The 21,164-nt window shown below is 40.6% G+C and overlaps 2 protein-coding genes across 3 annotated transcripts; both read right to left on the reverse strand.

Annotated features, from left to right (window-relative positions):
- Positions 1 to 561: 561 nt before the first annotated feature.
- On the reverse strand, positions 562 to 6,786 carry tal1 (T-cell acute lymphocytic leukemia 1). 2 transcript variants are annotated; one of them, XM_015000115.2, is made up of 4 exons: positions 6,431 to 6,786; positions 4,603 to 5,200; positions 4,267 to 4,385; positions 562 to 2,464 (listed from the first exon to the last, which is right to left on the reverse strand). In XM_015000115.2, exons 2-4 carry the CDS (start codon positions 5,160 to 5,162, stop codon positions 1,935 to 1,937), a joined length of 1,209 nt encoding a protein of 402 aa, XP_014855601.1. In that variant the 5' UTR covers positions 5,163 to 5,200; positions 6,431 to 6,786; the 3' UTR covers positions 562 to 1,934. The 2 variants fall into 2 exon arrangements, with proteins under 2 accessions (XP_014855601.1, XP_087871102.1); XM_088014976.1 differs by lacking the exon at positions 6,431 to 6,786 and having other exon boundaries at positions 4,297 to 4,385.
- Positions 6,787 to 8,069: 1,283 nt separating this feature from the next.
- si:ch211-13f8.1 (uncharacterized) lies at positions 8,070 to 19,988 on the reverse strand. The gene is made up of 9 exons (XM_015000105.2): positions 18,676 to 19,988; positions 16,354 to 16,426; positions 15,309 to 15,458; positions 12,817 to 13,985; positions 12,346 to 12,493; positions 11,111 to 11,330; positions 10,668 to 10,780; positions 10,352 to 10,542; positions 8,070 to 10,039 (listed from the first exon to the last, which is right to left on the reverse strand). The coding sequence occupies exons 1-9, from the start codon at positions 19,841 to 19,843 to the stop codon at positions 9,858 to 9,860; spliced, it is 3,414 nt and encodes a 1,137-aa protein (XP_014855591.2). The 5' UTR covers positions 19,844 to 19,988; the 3' UTR covers positions 8,070 to 9,857.
- Between the last annotated feature and the right edge of the window lie 1,176 nt (positions 19,989 to 21,164).

A 21,164-nucleotide genomic window follows, 5' to 3' on the forward strand; every position in this document is an offset into this window, starting at 1 on the left:
AATCTGACCAGACATAAAGACTCAGCTGAACTGATCAAAACTGAATTTGAGTGTATTTAGCTGGAGTGAAATGATCTGAACTGAACTGAATTGAAATCAAGTAATCTGAATATAAGCACTGAACTTAGTCAAAATGAGTAAAATTGAATTGAACTGAATTGAATTGTGCTGGCGCTGCACAGTGGTGCAGTTGGTAGAACTGTTGCCTTTCAAAACTGTCCTGGATTCAAACCTAGAGACTTTCTGCACATTTATCGGTTCTCTCTGGGTACTCCGACTTCCCCCAACAGACAAAAACATGACTGCGATGCTTATTTGTCTTTCTGTATTGTCCTTAGTGTGCATGCATGGTTATTTGTCCTGCCTGTTTCTCTGTGACCCTGCAATGGACTGGTGACCTGTCCATGGTCTACCCGACCTCTGGCCCAATTACTGCTGGAGACAGGCACCAGCTCCCGCAAGGATAAGCGGGTATACAGAATGGATGAGCTAAACCCAAATGATAACAGAATAAAACTGTAACACAAACATATTAAAATGAATACACGCCACAGTAAAAAATTCAAATTTTCTCTGTATATTTTATTCTGTTTTTTGTATAAAATCCATCCCTTTAACATTGTAATATATTTATAGATACAGCTATCATACAACAAATATGTCATTACCAAACGTACAATGTCCCTTTACTGTAATTCATAAAATACCAAAGGTACCAAGATAAGCTACCAGATTCTGCTACAAAAGCAGAACAACCAACAACAGTGAGCAACACTTCCAGAAAACTGCTGGTGTTCGCATGGTAATACTGCAAAGTGGTGGTGGTGGGAGGGGGGGTAGCTGTGGTGGGAGTGTACGTGTACACGTAAGATGCGGAAACAAAAGGGACTTATTTGTGTACCTTGCTAAACTACATTGCATTATAGTTTAAAAAAAAAAGAAAACATTAAAACATTCATATCAAAAGGACTTAATGAGTCATCTCAAGATTTCATCTGACCCCTGCTTTTGTACACTTTAAGAGCACTGTTTATATTGTACCTCCACAACAATTCAAATACATGTGGTTTTTATTCACACACAGCGTAATTGTTTGACTATTGAAATATTTGGCTTGATTTTCTAATCACCGGGTGTGACAGAAGCGGTACCACATTTGATGTACTTCCATCTATATGTTCACTTGTTATAGCGTCACGTGTAGAGTTGAATTTCTGTTCTCCCTTCTTCTCCAATCCTGTCTCTTCAAAGAGAGTTTTGATAGTAAACCCATTCACAAACACACTATGGTACATCTGAAACCTCGTGACTGGAAAGTCACTGTTATTATATTTTGCAGTGGAAATATAATACTATTTACAATACATACGTAACTGCATCAGAGTCCCACCTGTTCCACTGTGTTAACAGCCTCTCGCAAACATTTATTTTATTATTATTATTCTGCCCTATGAAACTTGTTCCACTTACGTCTTTATGTTTATGTCTTGGCATTTTGGACCAGGCTCCCTACAAAACTGTTCAAGCAAAGTGGATCAATACCATATTATGCACCATTTTGCAATCAATGGCGACTGCAAATTTAGCCCAAAATGAACTCCTTACGCTTAACATCCTCTAAATAACGAGTGTTTAATTTAAAATGTTTTCTTTCATTCTTTTCTTTTTTTTTATATAGTTTCATTTCAGAGGGTGTCTTTGGAACTTTCAACGCGTAGAAGCTTATAGTCCGCAAGGTTGGTCAAGAACATGGCACATGCACGATTTACAAGTTCAAATTTAAACCACGGTATTTATCGTCTTTCCCTTTCGAGTGAGATAACTCTTCCTAAACTGATTACTCCAAGGTAAAAGGTGTTTGAGGTGTTCCGAATCATATGTAATTGCTCTTCTCTAGTCTTTGATGTCATGACTGTGCTCTCCTGGTGTCAGCATCATCGTCGAGTGGAACCATCTAATGGGCGTCCGTTGCGCCTCAGATCTCTAGCCGCTAGGTGCAGTGAGGGTCCGCGGGATGCTGTTAGAGTCCTTGTAGCCGGAGGTGAGTCCTGGTCCTCCATGAAGCTCTCGGGACTCCCCTCCCCATCCCCGTCAGGTAGGCTACCACAGCTGGAGCCTGGTGACATTGTCTCCAGAAGATCATCCCTCGCTAGGCCCACCACGGTTTCTTGATGAGGCGCACCCTGAGGGCCTCCCTCATGGGTTGGGACACCAACCAGCAGCCCCGTGTCTCCGTCAGTACTGTTGCCAACATTTCGCCCTCCGTCCTGGTCCTCCAGGAGGTTGGAGAGGAAGCTGATATACTTCATAGCAAGTCTCAGGATCTCGTTTTTGCTCAGCTTCTTGTCCGGAGGGTGAGTGGGGATGAGTTTGCGGAGCTCCGCGAACGCACCGTTTACATTCTGTTGCCGCCAACGCTCACGGCTGTTTGTGAAAATGCGACGCACAATCTTAGGCTGGCCAGCTGTTGGAGAGGACGGAAAGAAAGAAAAATACTGATATAAGGAGTCTAAGGTGACGCAGAAGTGAAGCAGCTAAATCATGACATTCAAACATTACTGAAAATGTGGATTTTCAAAAGCAAGCAAGTTATATAGTGCTTAAAAAGTGTAGCAGCAAACAGGATGCACAATATTTGTAAGGAGAAAAAAAATAGAAAACAATCGCAGTAATCAGCATTTGCACTCAGTATAACCAAGGATTATCATATATAAGACATTATTTATTTACTGTAGTTCAACAAACCTCAAAAATAATTGCCATTTGGAAGGGTGTATTTACCACATCCTGAAATAAATGATTATTTATTTATTTATAGGATGCAAAAAAATAATAATTTGCAACATTCACATAAAAATAGCAAAACTGTCCTCCGTATCCTGTTTTCAAATTTTTGATTTTCTTTGCCAAACCTCAAGAATGAAGTTAGTTTCTGAGGTTGAGTTAACTATATAGTGCAATCTAGTGAATTTGCATTCGTCTACACACACTTGAAAGCTTCTCTGAAGATAGGGAAATAAAACTTTATTTGAAATATTCAACTCTATCTCTTACATGCTGGTTGCAACACTATCTTTTGTTCCGCCTTAAAGTTTTAACAACACAAGATTTTGCTTGCAGAAATCTCAAAAGCAAAATATGTTTGGGTTGATCACGTAGCCCTGTTCTGCAATCCATAATCAGTTTTATTTATTTAAACATACTTCTTTGAAGGCCACTTTGAAAATAGCTAAATAATAATAATAATAATAATAATAATAATAATAATAATTATAATAATAATAATAATTTTAATAATAATAATAATAATAATAATAAAACACCCAAAATACCCTACCTCAAATATCAAATAGAAGTTGAAAAGTTTTTGGAGTGGATGTTAACTCCTTTCTTCAATCTGGGATTTTTTTTTAAATCAGATAGACTCAAATGCTTCTTGCATGTAAAAGTACAATCTAAAAGATTTGACTTTCAATTGTGAATTTTAGGAATAAAAGAAGAAAGTGCTTCTCTCTGTCATACTGCAACAATAAAGTCTGCATTATAGGGGAGTGTTTAACTCCCGTCATTAAAACTATGAAATTAATTTCACTTTTATTTAGATCATCTTCAAAGCTTAGATACAGGTAACAAGCAACCTTAAATATCTAGCAAAACTGTCCTCAGTACAAACAGATTTTTAAGGATACGAGAAAACACTCATTTTTTTAAATTTATTTTTTTTATTTAGACACACTGAGATGCTTCTCTGCAGGTAGTCATATTATTCCACCCCCAACAGATGTGTCTTTTTTTCTTTCTTTTTTTTTTTTTTGGTTATTGTTGCTCTTGGAACACACCCAGCCTATCTTAATCCTTCAGCCCACTCTGCAGTAAAACCTTGGCATGGAGGCAGCAGCACCCGCAATTCTCCTCCCCTTTATGACAGTGAGTGGGCAGCACTGGAGAGGATGTTTCAAATCAAATCAACTCCAAATTTGCCTAAGAATGGCTTGTTTTAATTATACGCAGGTACAGGTATAGTAATTTGTTCTGCGAAGTAAGATTTTACAATTCTCACTGGTTGAACTCGTTTATTTTTATTTCCTTCCTCTAACCCCCTCTTTGCAACGCATCTTCTGCAACTCTCAGATTGGGAATAGTGTACGTCCATGTCAAGGGATGAATGACAATGGAGATGAGGGAGGGACACTTGGGGGGGGAGGGCCGGGGAGGGGAAGAGGGACTGTACTGGCAGAAGGAGCACACAGCAGAAGTGCATCTTACCATACTTATAAAGATCTAAAATGCGCCTACCCTCGTCGAGTTCAACCTCATAAGGCGCCGGGCGGCGCTTTACCCTGTTGCTGGGGTACATGCTGTACTGCTCTGACTCTCCTCCAAGACTATAAAAAAAGAAAAATAGAAAACAAATACAGGTTAATTGATGTGGCAATGTGAGAAAACTCGGATTTCATCAGGAAAAAAGCACATCGCTGCGTCACATCAAAAGTTTTTACACCCAGATGCGAAAGTGCATTTTCCCTTAACAAGTTTCCGTCCAAACGTCAAAGATAAAACGTGCATTTAAAACAGTCGATATCTTTCCGACTTCAAAGGTACCTGTTGATGGCGGCGAGAGGTTGCGCCAGATTGTAGAGCATCGCCCGGGCCGGGACAGGGAACGCGTTTGGGCTCAGCTGGACCATTCGAGCGTCGTCTCGGTGCGGCGGCGGCAGCGGCAGCGGTGGAGGTCTGCGAAGTTCCGTGATCGGCACCAAATGGCTCTCCGTCCTCTGCTCCAGTGCTTTTATAGCGTCCCTCCTGGAGAGCTCGATCACCGGCACTTCCCTTTTCAGGTCAAGGGCGTTGAGAGAGGCAGTTTCCCTGGCAACGCCGTTGATGATGATGCTGATGCTGGTCCCGTTGCTCGAGTTCTGCAGCGGAACGTCATCCGTCTCCTCAGCCCCTTTGAAGCTCCCTCCCCTCTCCTTCTTGTCCGCCTCCTCCTCCTCCTTCACCCTCTCACTGGCATCACCCTCCTCCCCCCTTTCTATCCTCGGCTTCTCTTCCTCCTTGTATCCGTTGTGTCTGGAGATGATGGCCGAGTCTTCTCGCTTTCCAGGACCGGATCCCGCGTCGGGACTTCCAGGACAAAGCTCCTGCTCCCGTTTTTCCATCATTTTTGAATCGTGACCCGCTTTTACAGTCCCACAATGTCCTAAGTGAAAATGTCCTCGATTAATATAATCCATACCTCACACAGCAAGCATTTGCTCTAGTTTAAATCTTAAATAAGAGTTCACTTGAATTATCTTTTTTTTTTGTCTTACAAAGCCTTTATAATTATCCAGACATTAATAATTACCACGTTTAGACAATGTTTGAGTTATTATGAAACAAAAAATGAAAATATAAGCGTTTTAAGTTGGAATTAGCCGTTTTATTTCCTTTTGATCAATACATTTTTCTCTCTGAAAAAAAATCTATCGGACGATCTTTCTCAACTGAAAGATTTTTTTTTTTATATAACATGTTATGTTTTATTTTAGTGGTCAGTTTACCGAAAAATCACCTTTGCAAACAACAACAAAACCTGCCTGTACAGGTCGAGGATTCGATCTTAATGCTAAAATTCTTCACTGTCTAAATTCGGCAGACTCGAATAGGCTAAATAATTTCCTAACCACATGAGCTTCGAGAGGTATTTTTATTTGCGCAATGTCTGGTAAGTTATACTTTGTAATACTATGCTTGATCCACGACAATGCAGCCCACAAAGAGAAATGTCTTTTTAAGTGAGACAAAAAAATATATATGTCTAATTGTAATTCGCGTTTTGTAGATTAAAGAGTATATTATTGTAGCTCTTTATTCATGGGTGAAAATAATCAACGTTCATACATAATGAAGACACTATCTACGGGAGCTTAGTAGGCTATTTCTGAGTCGAAATAAAATCTTTCATTTTCTTCTCGCTAGTTCTGAAATATTCTAAAGTAGCTCGTATTGGGTCGTTTTATTAGCGATAGCAGCTAGAAATTAATTTGTAGATGTATTTTTATGTATTTACTGGGAAGGCCATAATGCTATTATTGCTACAAGGGAGCGCTAAGGTTTTGACATTATGTTTATCACCCAGTATATATCCGCGTAAGGTGCTTTCAGGAGTAATCTAATGGGGAAAAAAAGCTCTGCTAATATGTAAAACGAACAACAGACTGATTATAATAGACGCGGAGTTTTTTTTTTAATTATTGTTTCTGGGGATTCTCCTGCAGGCCTCGCATCCGTTTCCCCCCCAGTCTCAACTCGATCGGACAAAACTAGAAAATATAGAGTAAATATGTCGCTCATTACAACAACACAATAAACCCAACCGTATCCCTACCGCAACAAGAGGAGCGACGCCACGACGGTTCAACATGGAGAGGGAGTTTTTCGCACTTACCGTTTCAGCCGTGTTGTTGATGTTACTGTGTAAGTGGAGCCATTTTGTGAGTGGGTCATCCATGTCTGAGGTTTTTCTTTTTTTTTTTTTTTTTTTTTTTTCCCTGCCAGTTTCTGGAGCTGTGTGTGTGTGTATGTGCGCGCGAGTGTGCGCAAGTGTAAGTTATTCCCCGCCGCATCCAGTGCGCTCCCTCTCTGTATGGGGAGCGGAACACAGGCCGCAATGTGGCCGAGTGAGATAAGCGCACGGCAGCGGCCTCTTCATTCCCGATAAGCTCCTAAACCCATTATTTATGAAATGATTCATTATTATTTGGCTGTCGTTGGGGCTATATAGTCTTGTGGAGGGCAAGGCATTAAAAAAAAAAAAAAAAAAAAAAAAAAAAAAGCAAACAGGCAAAGCGCAAGGGCCTGTAACAACGTGAGGTATATGGCAGACTGTACTGGCTGCGCTCTTAGGTGCTTTAGTCTTTTTTTTTTTTTTTTTTTAAGTGAAAGAAAGAAACAAAAACTCAGGTTAAGCCTTGGGGAACTTTGTATTCTGAGCAAAAGGTTTTCTTCCATAAGCTCATTTATCAAGCAATAAAAGTTGTTTTATGTTTTATTAGCTCTTTAGAAGAGTGGGATATCTTTATTCATCTATTGTATACCTTAAGGATGGACCAATGGACCAACTGCTTTCACTGGAACCAACGATGCCTTAATTGGATACCGTTACTTCATTAAATAAATAAATAAATAAATAAACGTCTGTGCCACATTTTTATTTTTATTTATTTTTTTGTCCCGGGAAAAGGGGTCGGTTCTGCGCGGCCGGCTGTTCCCCGACGTCCACGGATTGGGGGGGGGGGTCGGTGAGTGGGGGTGGCAGTCATGGCTGGGGGAGATAAAAGCGTATCGGTCTCTGGAGGCATCAGATAAAAGAGCAGAGCATCAACTGCTGACATGCTATCAGAGCACATTCAGGACAAGCCTTAATGGTAGAAGGTACATCATAATAACGGATTTTCCACACGCTTCTGTCCCTATAGTTCAATTATTAATTACCCGGTCTGTAAAAGTAATATGGATACGAGACCATTTCACCGCGGCTTTTAGATAGATAGATAGATAGATAGATAGATAGATAGATAGATAGATAGATAGATAGATAGATAGATAGATAGATAGATAGATAGATAGATAGATAGATAGATAGATAGATAGATAGATAGATAGATAGATAGATAGATAGATAGATAGATAGATAGATAGATAGATAGATAGATAGATAGATAGATAGTTGATTGGTGGAGTCACGTCTCTCCATGAAACCTGTGGAAACGCCAGTCACGACCATCACTCTGCTTCCTGTCCTCACAGCAGATTTCCGTGAACTAATCCCCGCTAGTCAGGCTGACAAAAGACAAACAGCAAAAGTGGCTGAAACGCAAACAAATACAATCAATAATTAAGAAAATAAATAAATATACAAGTAAATCTCCTGTGAATGTTTTTCAGTGTTTGAATTATTTTTATCGACATCTCTATGTTTTGCTTACTTTATTCTAACTTTAAGTCCACAACATTGCCAACGTTTTGTGAACAGATGGTTTCGTGAAGCAAAAGTGCACAATTAACAAAGGTATGACACTGAAGCATAATGTTTGACAAAATAAAATATTTTATTTTACAATCAATAAATCAAAAAAAAAGAGAACGATAAAAAGCACAGTTCATGGAGTAAAAGCAACAAAGTGCTCCACACAGGGGCTGTCATGTGCTTAATAAAAGGTAAAACAATTTATTTATTTTTAGCTTTTTACAGCTTTTAGTTTTGTCTTTTTGCTGATCAGTATTGAACATTTCCAGAAATTGTCCCACAATATGAAAAAAATGACAGAATTCTATCAGACTGTGTTAAATGTGACCAAGGTAAGCAACATATAAAATAAAAATGGATTTGATTCACATTGTCTATCATCAAACTGTCTCTTTTTAAATATAAGTTATGAACTTATATATATTTTTTCTGTTTCGTCCTGTTTCAACCCCAAACTCAAATGTACTTTACTGGGATTTGGTGGAAGGAAAATGGTGCATGGTTTTAAATATTTTTCCTAAAACCCCCATAAAATTCAAAAGCGTGATGTGGATTTATTTAAACAAACTTAAACAAGCTCGAATGCATCCCACGATACTGTCAGTCTATTGTATGAAAATGATGAATCTGTGGCATAACTGCAAAGTACAGTAAGGGCAAGGACTTTTAGTTTAAACAATGGTAAGGAGAGCATTAAAGAGAGGGGCAGCCAGGAAGGCCAGGCTGAATTGCTTAGAAGATGGATAGAGGGCAGTCTGAACGGAAAAGCTGATGAAAGTTGCAAAAGACTTGGTTTGGAGTTTCACATTGCAGCGGGACCATGACCCAAAGCATTACGGCTTGATATAAATTCCACATATAAAAAAGTTCTGATAAAAGCATTAAAAGCAATAAGTGTTTTAAAACGGCCCTGTAATGTTCAGGGCTAAATTAAACTGTGGCAAGAATTGCAAAAACAAAATTGTGCAAATATAAGCTCTTCAACCAAGCTTGTGTTCATTTTCAAAAATCAACATGGGATTCAAACTATGGGCTTGAAGAAAACACGTTACACTTTTAAGATGTTTTGCGATAAAAAGAAAGATCAAAACCATCCATTATTTTCCTTCCCTTTTCTGCTGCTTTTCTATCACATGCAATCCCAATACATTACATTATAGTTTCTGGTTGTGATGTTCTTTCATTCAAGGGCTGTAAAACAGTTGAACGAGAATGTGTCTGTTTGTTAAATTAAGATCACTGAATTTCAGTTCACTTGGATTTTATGTTGAGTCTTTACACGTTTTCTCTGGGGGGATCATTGCTGCAAATTTAATCACTCCATGCATTCATCTCGATACTTTTCTGAAAATGGAAAAGTATCGTCCAGCAGGCATTATACAATCCATTTGACTGCATTGTATTATCAATAGGATCAAACTGGAATGTATACAGTAAAATTTAAATCTGCCCATGTTATCGAATTGATTTCATCAAGCATTTCTCTACATAACGTGAAGTACTAAAATATCTTGATACGACAGTTAGTGTAAATTGGTGCTAAAATAATAATAAAAAACCATATAGAACTGAATTTATGTATCTAGATTCAGTCAACAAAATGTGTTGGGTGTAAGAGCCTACCTATCACAATACACAGTAATATCCACATTTTTAAGTTCTCTGTGCAGCTGGATTTGTTTGCTCTAAAAGAACTTAGCTCTATGTTGTGCTATTCATCTAGAATTACATCAAAATGCATTGTGTCGCGTGTACATTGTGCTCCAGTCAGTTCGCAGTGCACGGCTAGTGGGCTGACTGTGCGTCCAGAGGGAATGGGCTGTGTGCCATGTCTATCCTGCGCCGTTCAGCGTTGATTGCATCGGGCGGGCAAGATCCGGAGGTTGGCAGTGCTTTCCCGAGTCATGAGGCGTGTCACCTGGTCCAAACTGAGTCCTGCCACCGCCTCCCCGTTAACCTGTAGGATTTCATCACCAACGCCCAGCAGGCCCTCTACCCCGCCATCGCCGACCTTCTCGACGTATACACCTGTAGGTGACAGTCAGCGAACAACGAGAGTTTTGATTAATACAATTTTGCTTGTGTTTTCTCTCCCATGTTGAGCTATTTGGATGATTTTTGTGGAGGTGGTCCTCCAGCTAGTCTAACTCCCTTTTAAGTATAGCATCAGCTTTTGCAGAGACTTGTGAATTGGATGTTTATGTGAATCAAGGTTGTTGAAACTTTTAAATGCGAGAGATTGGACGTCGAGGTCCGTGGTTAGGGGGACTAACGCTGTAAACTGAGGCACTAAATTGACCATAATGCTTTAAAGTAAGTGTCAAAGTAAAGAAATGTTACCTGTATCTGGTCGACCTTTTCCTCTTGAAATAACAAAACCAAAGGGGCCACTTGGGGGTTTGATGAGCTCTAACAAGATAGTCCCATCAGGGAAAGCCTGTGTGACCCGGCCCATTGGATGAGCCATTCTGGTGACAACTACATCTTCATCACTCAGGCCCCTGTGAATCTCAATCTGGGGGCTTTCAGGGCTGAAGAAAAACAGATAAAATTTATTAACGTGCTTTAAAAATTATTTATATTATTCACTTTCTTTTACCGATTTTTGGCTTTCTCTCTCTCTCTCTCTCTCTCTTTTTTTATTTTATTTTCGTACCTGGGTGCCAAGCCATATGGTATTTGGACTTCTCCCAGTATTGTTGAGCGTTCTGTTCTTCTCTCTAAACTCTGGACAGAGGAGGCTTTACGTAGCTGAGCCAGTGGGAGCACCTAGTGGCGAACAAGTGGAATTGCAACAAGTATTGCATTTATAGCACAGTGGCAAAACTCAGAGCGGTTTTCAGAGGAGTAGTGCCCGTATGACAAATGTAAAAACATTACACGTATCCCAGAAGTGACTGCAACTGATAAGAGTTTGAGCTTGCTGAAGTGTGCCACGAGTGTATCAAGTTTATGACTGATGCAAGGAGTTAACCTTGTGCTTCCAATGTCGGACAACAAGTTTGCAACTGATAATCTCAAGAGAGGTCCGGCAGAAATATGTGACAAATGGGAATGAATAAAATCTTGCATAAAATAAAGTTTGTTTTTCTCGCTCACTGTGTGCAGGGTCTGCAGTGAGGGGGTCCTCTGTATTCGAATGGTAGGCTGCGGTCTCCGTGTGGGGCTCGGTGAGGCTGAGCTTGCCCGCTGGACGGTGGGGAGACTGAGCTGTTCCATGCTGCTGGAGCGACCCCCCTTCACCAGTCTGCCAACGCTATTCAGCCCGATGGAGGAAAAGAAACGACGCAGGAAAAGTTTTGGCCTCCCATCAAATTTTCTGTAAGAGGAAGAAATGTTTTTTTTGTTGTTGTTTTGTTGTTGTTGTTGTTGTTGTTTTTTACTAACATGCAGAAATTCACCAAGTTATTTTCAGGTTCTAAATGTGTGCAAGTTTCAGATCCTTCTAATTTTGGAACTGTCCTAATGTAGATCTGCTCCAGAAGTTCAAAAGTTCCTTCACCTTTAGCATGCTGTCTCTGCACTGAGGTAAATGCATTTAAAGGAAAGAACATATATATTTATGCACGCTGAAGTAAACTACAGCCAACAAAAACAACAACTTTGTATTCTCAAGACAAATATACTCCAAATTTTTGTTCAGAAAACTGAAAAAAAATAAATAAATAAATAAAAATAAAGAAAATAGTGACCTGCAGTGTAGCTGGCTTTAGAGAAGGTTGATTTCATCCAATATTCTAGTGAAAATAATAATAAAATAAACTCGCTGGGATCATTTTGTCACATTTTAAGGTTCAATGAACACAGCATAAATAAATGAACTCTGCAAAGAAGATCTGTCTTTACCCCACAACTTAGACGAGAGGTTATCGTTAGGCTTGCATGGTCAATTGCATGGTATAGGTAAAAATAAATGATCAGATGAAGGCCTCGCATTAGTAGAAAAAAAATTACTGGCGTTATGGATGGTCATATTTGCACCTGCATGTCATTGGAGCCATCTGCTTTGTGAATTCAGTGCAGAAATACAGTAAGTACCACATGCAAGAGAATTGCAAATTATGGAGGAGACTGCTTTATGAATCACCCCCTTAATTTTGTGCTTCACTTTCCAAATGAGTTTATGTAACATCCAAAAGCATAATTACTTTCTCCCACCAATAGAGGGCAGAATTGTCGAAGTATTCACACAATCTTTTGAGCTGCAGTATCAAGTGTACAGTTTTTCAGAGTTCTAGTTCTAATCTTTCTGCTGGAACAGCTCCACGCAGAGTTGTTCCTGTGACAGCTTCGGTGTAGGAGGAGATTCGCGTGTAAGATTATGAAGTGCAAACCTGGAGCCGTCAGAGCCTTCTTCCCACAAAGCCTCGGCTTTTAGATGCTCAGCTCTCAGCAGCTCGGCTCTGAGGTCCTCAGCCCGAGACATACCCATGCCTCGCAGAGCTCGAAAGTCCGAACCAGGACCTGTCTCCCCACTTACGCCTGCTTAGTCATGACAGTAATGGTTACACTGATCAGAATATCCATATGAATTTGCAGACAAAGCAAAAACAAAAACCACTCTATCTAATCGAAAATAAATATCAAACATCATTTGTATAACTTTTGAAAATATTAATTAGAACAGAGTTGAATTTTAATTCTAGGTCTCTCATGGAGTAATACAGTATATAGTACATTTACAAAAGGATAGGAGGATTAACCAATTTTATCTTCTTACGCAAGAGTTGGATTTACTGCTCGAAATTAACAACAGAAACTACAGGTTTTGATGTCTGTACAGCGGTTAGCTTGTCTTCACTTACCTGCTCCATCTGACGTGGCATCCCAGATTTCAGCCGACAGCAGATCCGTGGGGATTCTGGCTGGGGAGTATCTAAGAGTGGAGGGCCTAATGCAGGGTACTGGGCTGCTTGCTGCTGGTGACCCTTGGTTTGTAGACACGGGAGATTCCCTTCTTGCTTCAGGGGAGTCCGGGGATTGTGAACCACTTTCTCCTCCCTGAATAGGGGACACCTGGAACTGAACCGTGGACTGACCTGCAGATGAGCGATTTCTCGAGCTTGACTTCAGGGCTGACTTTATGGGCAGCGACGGCGCGGATGCTTCTCTAAGTCCACCGGATGCCTCCAGTAAATGTGGTTCTAAGGCAACGGGGCTCCCGGGAGCAAACGAAACAGCTCTGCTCAAGTTGACCCTGTTCCGTGGATTGGAGTTTCGTCGCTGAGCCCACGATGGGCCGTACGGACCGTGACCAGACTCCAAACGATTTTCCCCCTTCCTGCTCCGTCTTCGGAGTTTCCCAAAGCCAGAAGATTTCCACCCGGTGCTGCTTTCTTTATTTTCTCCCAGCACATAAGCTCCGGCGAACGTGACAGTAAGAGGAGCCTTAGGGCGGGTGCTCGCGTCTGGTTTGTTTGATGGCGCCCACACAGGAGTCGATTTTCCACGCGGGTCCTCTGGGGAAGCTGTCTGCTGTGGCTCGCTGTTCTGAAGTTCAGAGGGTGAGGAGACCGGCTGAGGTTCCCTGACTACGGAGCCACACGCTTCACACTTCTTCACTAGCACTATGATCTCTTTGATAACAGTTGTTTCATCATTTGTCACAAGATCTTCTTGCTTCTGTGAAGGTGGCAAAGAGATACTCCTGTGGCCTCTGCTCTTCTCTGAGCCACTGCTGCTGGAGTCTGTGTTACTTTCCTTCGCCCTGGACTTGGGCATTCCAGGTCTGCCACGCTGTCTCACTCTGTCCAGATAGCGGGATTCGGCTTCTTTCTCGGATTCATCTTCAAAGCTCACACGTGTGGGGGAACAGCCATACCGTCTCGGTCGATCTGCTTGTTTCACGGGAGAAGAGTCCCTTTGTGTGGGAACCAGAAGAGGACCAGACGAGGCTTGGGATGGAGGATCTTCTTTGGTTTGAACACTTTTCTGTGCTGTTGTGTGATTGGGAGGTTCAACTTGCTGATCTTTCCTGTACAAAATAGAAACCGTGTAATTATCAATGACATTTAAAGCATCGTTGTGTAAATGTGTGCAACAATTTTTCTACTTTCAGATAAATGAAAGTGGAAACTGTTAACGGGAAGAACGTGACTCAGAAAACATTTTTCAGTGTCAAACAGCAGAAGACTACCTCACAGGTGTTTGTGAAATGGAAACAAAAGAAAAGATGGGTTTCACACTATTTTCAAACCTTGAAAGTGAAGCATGTATTTGTTACCAATAACTTGTAGAACTGTCTTTTAGTGCAATTACGCTAATATGGCTTGAGCCAAATAATTGTGTCATAGTGCCAGGTCATGAATTTGAGTTTCTGCTCAAGTCTTTGGACTTTTGTTGCCTCTAGGAGATTTTCTTCTTTTAAAATTGACCCATGTTTATCTCTATTCATCTTGCATCGACTTTGCCCAAGTTTTATATTCCTTTTGATCTCCACAGCATGATACTGCCGCCTTTTCAGAATTTTTATTTGTAAAAAATACATGAATTAATTTTCTCCTTCCTACAAAAAGTCAGTAAAAGTATATGACATAAAATCTCATTAAATTACCCGATGGCTGGTTTGAAACATTACAAAATGTGAGAAGGGTCAAGGTGTATCTGTCCGATGTTTGAAAACCACTGGGTTGCATGCATACATTTAAGCTTGGATATCTGATTTTAAACCAAAGTTCAGAGGCGTAAACTCAATTTTTTTTACATAGAGAAGTTTCTAAAAGTCATTGCGGTTTAACTTTGTGTTATTATGTACACCAACAATGGGTGGTTTAAATGCATTAAAGTCCAATTATACCACTGATGAGTCAATGTGAACCAGTATTGTCTAGTATTAAGCCAAATAAAAAATCTAAAGTAACAGTACAGAGGAAATTATTTATTAAGCATTAAATCGAACACAGGCCCATTGCCAATTCATCAAAAACATCCAATCTTAGATTACATAATGACTGCGTAAAAGTAGTGCTCTGCTGCCTGCTGTAATCATGTTCATGAATGAAAGGTATATTGCAAACACTCATAATCCCACATTAACTAGATTCTTCTCGCTTACAACAAAGTATTTTGGGAATAACTGAAGCGCTGTGATGCTCGCCGTGTTACGTAAACAAAATAAGAGCAAATATTTTCACAGAGTTGTCCGTTTGAGCCTTGTAATTGCAAAGGGCGGTCAGGTTTCAGAGCTTTCTCTTATGCAACTCGCTAAACCAGGCAAAGAGCAGTCTGATGGACAACCAAGAGGCATGCGTAAGTGAAAGCAAAGAGGGGAAAACAGCACGATACACTAATGACTTACACCGCGGATCTTTGATCAGACTGCGAGCGTCTGGGACGGTCGTCTTTGAGGAGGCTGGAGCGAGCCTTGAGCCTGGCTCGCTCCAGCAGACGCTTGGCTTGCTCGTGCCTCGGGCTTAAAGGTAGCTCATCGCTTATTACAAGAAGTGACCTGGTGATCGAAATAAAAGCGGAGGTTGGTACCAAAACACATCGTGGGATTAAAACAGCAAGGGGAATGAGGGGATTTAAGAGTTATTAGACTGAAATAGATCTGCACTTATTTGAGTACCGCTAATACCTGAGGTGATGTTGAAATGCGCATAGCTCGGCCTGTGTCGATGCATTTCAGCATCATACTTTTCAAAGATTAAGTTAACATTGAGTGAATCGGGTGGAATCTTCCTAAGCTGCCTTATGCAATGTAAGATGAAAAAGACTGGGGCGTGGCCCCGATGGTAAGCAGCAAAGGGAAACGTCATCCATCCATCTATCCTCACGCCCAGCAGCTAAGCTAAGCTGCTCTGCATTGTGCTTCATCGTCTGTACTTCTTTATCCCCTGGCCCAGTGATAAAGATAGCATGATACATCAGCCACGTGGATTATCATTAGAATGGACAGAGTGTGATTCATTCTCTCCTGAGTAGCAAGATGAGAGCTCAGTGTGTTTTAGTAGATTAGAGTTTGTCACCTTGTTTCATCCAATCAATTACAACCTCCAGGAAATTAGCAGCCTATTCCAACAGGTCCTGATTGGTAAAGGTTATGAGAATATAGTCAAATATTTTATTTATTGTCGTAATTCCCTCCCTAAAGTGTAACTCATTCACTGTAGTCATTCACTATGAGTTTCACTGTCATCTCAGCTTCCCAATGTATGTAGCATCCTCCAAACAGACCTGCTTCTTCAGCGATTACTATTTGTGGTTGTCTTTCCTTGTTAAAGGTCCCTTGCTTTGACCATCCAGATTTTCTACAAGACTGACTTTATAAGTAGATATTAAGATATTAAGGGTTGTATTTCACCACATGCAATAATTGTCAAACAAAAAATTTCAAAGCTTACCTCAAATACGGTTCAAGCTCCTGAGCGAGAAGTGTGGTGTCTGTGCTCTCCAGAACATCGTGGTCCCCTGATACTGGCATAAAGTAGGAGAAAAAACAAACAAACAAACAAGTCAGAGGAGATGTGGAACATGAAGTAAGCTGTAATTCAAATGTCAAATGTAATTTTGAAAAAGCAATTTTTATAACGTGGCTTTCTAAAGCTGGAACAGCTTGTTTTTGAAACTCTTTGTTCCGGAAACATGTTAAAGCACAGGGTACTTAGTTAAGGTTCACTTCTCATGTAGATCATACTTGGGGCCACACACAGCGACCAAGAAAGCAGTCCATTCTTGTTGAAACCTAATAGGGGCATTTCTGCTTTGAATAAATATGTTTTTTTGTTTATTTATTATGTTTTTTTTATATACTGGATACAATTAAATTGAGTTAACATCAGCTAAACAGAAATCCTGTACTATTTTGCCACTGGAGAAAATACGAGTATTTTCATGAATATGTTTTTCATCGCCTATCAGCAGATGTACACTTTTATATATAAACATCATGGGATAATACATAATCTCTCATCCTCAAGCATACAAAGACATCCAGCATCGCTCAAACTGAGATACCGACACAGGGACACTTCCCCCACTGCGCTGGCTGCTAATAATAGCAACAGCCTCATGCACATCTGCACATCTGACATCTGTTCAGAGCTAGGGACCAGCCAGGTTACAAACCACATTTTAACATAACATCCTAAGCAGACATGCAACTGACTGCTCGTGAATGGCACTTTGAATGACTGTAGCAGCTGGATGGTAAACAAAGTGGACTTACCCACATATTCTGTAAGAATTTTTTTTTTTTTTAGATTTTATGATGCAAAAACAAAATCATGTCAACACATAAAGTGTTCCCATATATAGAATGCAATAAGTATAAGTATAATAAGTATGAGCATGCCAATAAATATACTTAGTGGCATCCTTGGTAAAAAAAAAAAAAAAAGTATTAAAGCTTCACAATAAAATTTCCCTTTGGGCTGGAGCAGCCCAAAGGGATCATTTCTCCAATGATCAATAATTGGAGAAAATGTACCTTTAATTTGATTTCACGTGTTCATTGAGTGGAAAGATGTCATGTTTTATTTTTGTTTTTTTTAATGGCCTATACTTGGATTGTGCGTTATCTAGTTCAGAAAGCTGGAAAGGGCTTTACACTACATTCAGTCATTCACAATATTCAGCCTGCCATAGTCTAGCACCAGCACCAGGCAAAATGGGTGAAACCTGTCTCTCAAAAATGACAAAACGGGGCTGATAACTCACCGGTTGCATCACAGATTCTCTATCATGCTTAAAACTAGGTGTGAGAAGTTTCCATATTAAGCTTTTATTTTACAAACCAACTAATAATGTTTGTTGTTCAAAAAAACCTACCTCTTAGTCTCATAATATTCAGTTTTACATAAAGTTCCAGTAGTGTTTACATTTGTGAAGGTAGGACATATGAGGCTTTTTTCAGGCATGCCTCATAAATAATTATGTAGCTCCGACGGTTCCCATTGCCAAGGCCACGATCCCACTCTGTACCACTATTCTTAACTTTTAGAGAAGTGCTACTTGTGCATAGTAGCAAGATAAAATGGGGTTCTCATCTAGCCATGTTTGTCACAAATGGAGTTGTTTTAAGCTTTTTAAATTATAGATGTGACTGTGTAAGTTGCATAACTCTTGCTGCTGCTTGCCCAGGACTCCCTTGAAAAATAAGTTTGAAATCTCAATGGGACTTTCCTGGTTAAATAAAGCTCAAAATAAAATGTTTAGGAAAGTTGTCTTTTTTTCTTGTAGGTAATTTAAAAAAAACTTTTGAAGATCAAATCTCTTTTAACTTTCTTGCATGGCATATTCTCTTGCTTTTTCCTATTTTGAAGAGCAGCTGAAAGAAGTGGGCCTCTGTGTTATGTCATATTAATTCCCAAGGGAAACAGGAAGTTATGAATTAGAAAGTCTGCATAAACTTTTATCAAATTTAAATACCTAAAGCATAAATAAATTTGAAAAAAAGATTCTGAGGTTACTTTTATTTATAAGAATTGTTGGAGTTTTAATAGTCAGACGTTGCATAGCTCTCTTAGGGATAATTGATGTGACGCAATCTACTTTTAAAAAATCTATCAGCAAAGAAAGTTAAAGAAGGGACATGCATCTAGGTACCATCATGTATTTTATAGATTGTTTGAAGTATTGATTACACATTTCTCCATCCAGTAGTGTTTACATTTGTGAAGGTAGGACATGGACATATGAGGCTTTTTTCCCGTTAAGACGCTTACCTTTATAATCTACTCTGTATGTTATGTCCCCATAGTAATCGATGCTTTCTCCTCCGCGGCGATCACGCGCCTCTCTGCAGTTTTGCTGTCTTTCCCTCAGCTTTGCGTAGGCCCTCTCCTTCACCCTGAGCTTCAGGTCAGCACGCAGCACTCCATTTTGAGAAGACGTGCTTTCCCAGCTGTCAGAACTGCACAGCCCTTTGGCTGAATCCGCCACATCTGCCTCGCTTTGTTCACATCTGTCCAGATAAAATTCCACGCTATCTGAATGTTTGAACACCGACGCCGCTTCGGTGTCCTCAGCCACACTCTGTGCCTCATTCCTGCCGACTGCTTGAGAAGGTTTGGACTTGCACTGAGGTTCCGCTTCCACTGCCTCCATCTGGGTGTAGTCCTTCAAGGGTAATGTCGGGGTTATGTCGTGAGGGCCGACCCCATTGAGAAGCAATGTTTCTGGCCTTGCTACTCTCCAGAAGCCCTTTGGAGGTGCCCAGTGTCTCGCTGAAGAAGAGGACGAGGTGGAAGCAGACGTAGTTGAAGCGGAGGAGGAGACGGCAGGCAGAGGAGGAGGGGGCGACGGGTCATCCTTGCTGCTACTTGAGTTATCTGAGAGGAGACTTTCCAGACTGGTGCCCTCCTCGAGCCCACAACAGCTGACCTGGCCCTCATTTTGTTCTGACTTCTCGTCGCTTTCCTCTGTCCCCTGCTCCGTTTGTAGGTCCACAGGAGGACTGTGGATCTCCAGTCGAACCTGAACCTCTACCTCCTCATCCTCATCGCTGCTGCTCAAGTCCTTTGCAGCACCTGATCGCCAGGAGGTTGACGGCACAAACAACTGGCCTTTGGCTCTCTGCCTCTGCCTCAGGAGCACTTCAGATGAATTTTGCCCATGCGAGCCACTCGTGCGCATCTCGCCTGCGTCCAACTTCTCTCTGTCCTTCTCTCGCTCCCTGCCTCTTGTTCTTCTCTGAGTCAACGACTTCACTTTGGTCTGTAGTGCATGCGAGGCTGAACTCTGGTGAGGAGGCAGCGAGGTCTTAAAAGAAGATGCTCCGAAAACAGGCTCTGGTACAGGGCCAGTGATGAGTCCCCAGTTGATGGGAAGGCCAGTCGGTACAGGGCAAGTGGACTTAGAAAGAACATTACCTGCAGATCTCTCCTCATCCATTGGTCGGGCGATACGAAAAAGGGGTTATGCTCTGAAATATTCTGAAGGGAAAAAAAAATAAAGCAGAGAATTAGAAACTGTTACTCACAAGAATGATTGAGACATTTCCGTTATATTCATCGCTGGTTGCTCTTTCTCTCCTGAGAGGAGATCTTTATTGTGGATTCAGTCACGTTGCATTATCCAGTGATTACTTTGCAGGGCACAGGATAATCCTTTAGAATGAGAATAAGCAACTGCTGTCTGCTACTGAGACCTTACAATCCTAAGCGGTATAAGATGTTTTATTTTCTTTTGTTGAATAGGGGGGTGTTAAACACCAAATAAGTTCTCTGTTTGTGCCATTCATTCAAAACAAAGAAAAGGAAAGAGTTGCTCAATTAAACAAATGCTTTAGTTAAGTATTTTACAACCATTACTTATTGTTACGTCCTTTCTTGTATATTGCTAAATATTATCAGTAAAATAGGTCATTCATAACTAAACCAGGATGTAAAGCATTAACAAAAATGAAAAGCGTATCTGGATAAATATGTAAAAGTGTTTGTTTTTTTTCAGTCCACTCATCTAAAATCGCTGAAGTTGAGATAAATTCTTGCGCAATATCAAAAATTAAAGTACATCTCAACAAAACGTGCGCCAAAACAATCTGGTGGGAATTTCAGCGCGCCTTCTCATTCTTAGGCACTAACAAGAGTAAGAAAATAAAGGCATAAGTAACAGCAATATATCCCCAGCAGATCAAGATGGAAAAAGAAGAAGAAGAAAAGAAAGACAGAAAGAGAGAAAATGGAAAAGGACTAAGCACTAAGAAAAAAGATTTCTCAGTGCATTCTGGATCCTATAGGTTGTGTTGCACTTACTGTCTGCAGCTCCCGATCCGAGCGGTGCCAGGCGAACCAGCGGTGCCTCTATCATGCTCGGTCCGCTAATCCCTTCAGAAAATCAGTGGGATTAACAAAAATGGAATTCAAAAATGCTCGCTTTAATTTCGTCCTTGCCCCGCAAACCCTCTGCCGAGTGACGATCTCTGTTGCGTAAGCGCGGTGCACATTGTGTTATTCCCACGATGCAATAATGCCCCCAATGAAAAGGAGGGAGAAAAGTAAAGGGGAAATTAAAAAAATAAAAAATCCTTATACTGCCAGCTTCCCGATTCCAGATTGAATCTGCGACTGAGACAGAATGCAAGTCACATTTTGTTTTGTGTAAACAAGTGTCAGCTGATTCTTACTGGATATTATATACAGCTGATCCATCCCTCCGTCTAATTTTATCCTTCCGCTCTGCCTGGGGAGTATGTCAACCTGAATCATGCTGG

This window comes from Poecilia mexicana, unplaced genomic scaffold, assembly GCF_051168715.1.
Source record: "Poecilia mexicana isolate PSO_F unplaced genomic scaffold, ASM5116871v1 scaffold_17, whole genome shotgun sequence".
In the NCBI taxonomy this organism is placed as follows: domain Eukaryota; kingdom Metazoa; phylum Chordata; class Actinopteri; order Cyprinodontiformes; family Poeciliidae; genus Poecilia; species Poecilia mexicana.

Coding starts and splice junctions, on each gene's coding strand:
- si:ch211-13f8.1 (XM_015000105.2), bottom strand. CDS start 19,843: ATGGATGAGGAGAGATCTGCAGGTAATGTTCTTTCTAAGTCCACTTGC. Junction 10,781..11,110: donor CACTGCAGACCCTGCACACA/GTGAGCGAGAAA, acceptor GTTCGCCACTAG/GTGCTCCCACTGGCTCAGCT. Junction 10,543..10,667: donor CCATATGGCTTGGCACCCAG/GTACGAAAATAA, acceptor GTTTTTCTTCAG/CCCTGAAAGCCCCCAGATTG.
- tal1 (XM_015000115.2), bottom strand. CDS start 5,162: ATGATGGAAAAACGGGAGCAGGAGCTTTGTCCTGGAAGTCCCGACGCG. Junction 4,386..4,602: donor CCTCTCGCCGCCATCAACAG/GTACCTTTGAAG, acceptor CTTTTTTTATAG/TCTTGGAGGAGAGTCAGAGC. Junction 2,465..4,266: donor TTTAGATCTTTATAAGTATG/GTAAGATGCACT, acceptor CCTCTCCAACAG/CTGGCCAGCCTAAGATTGTG.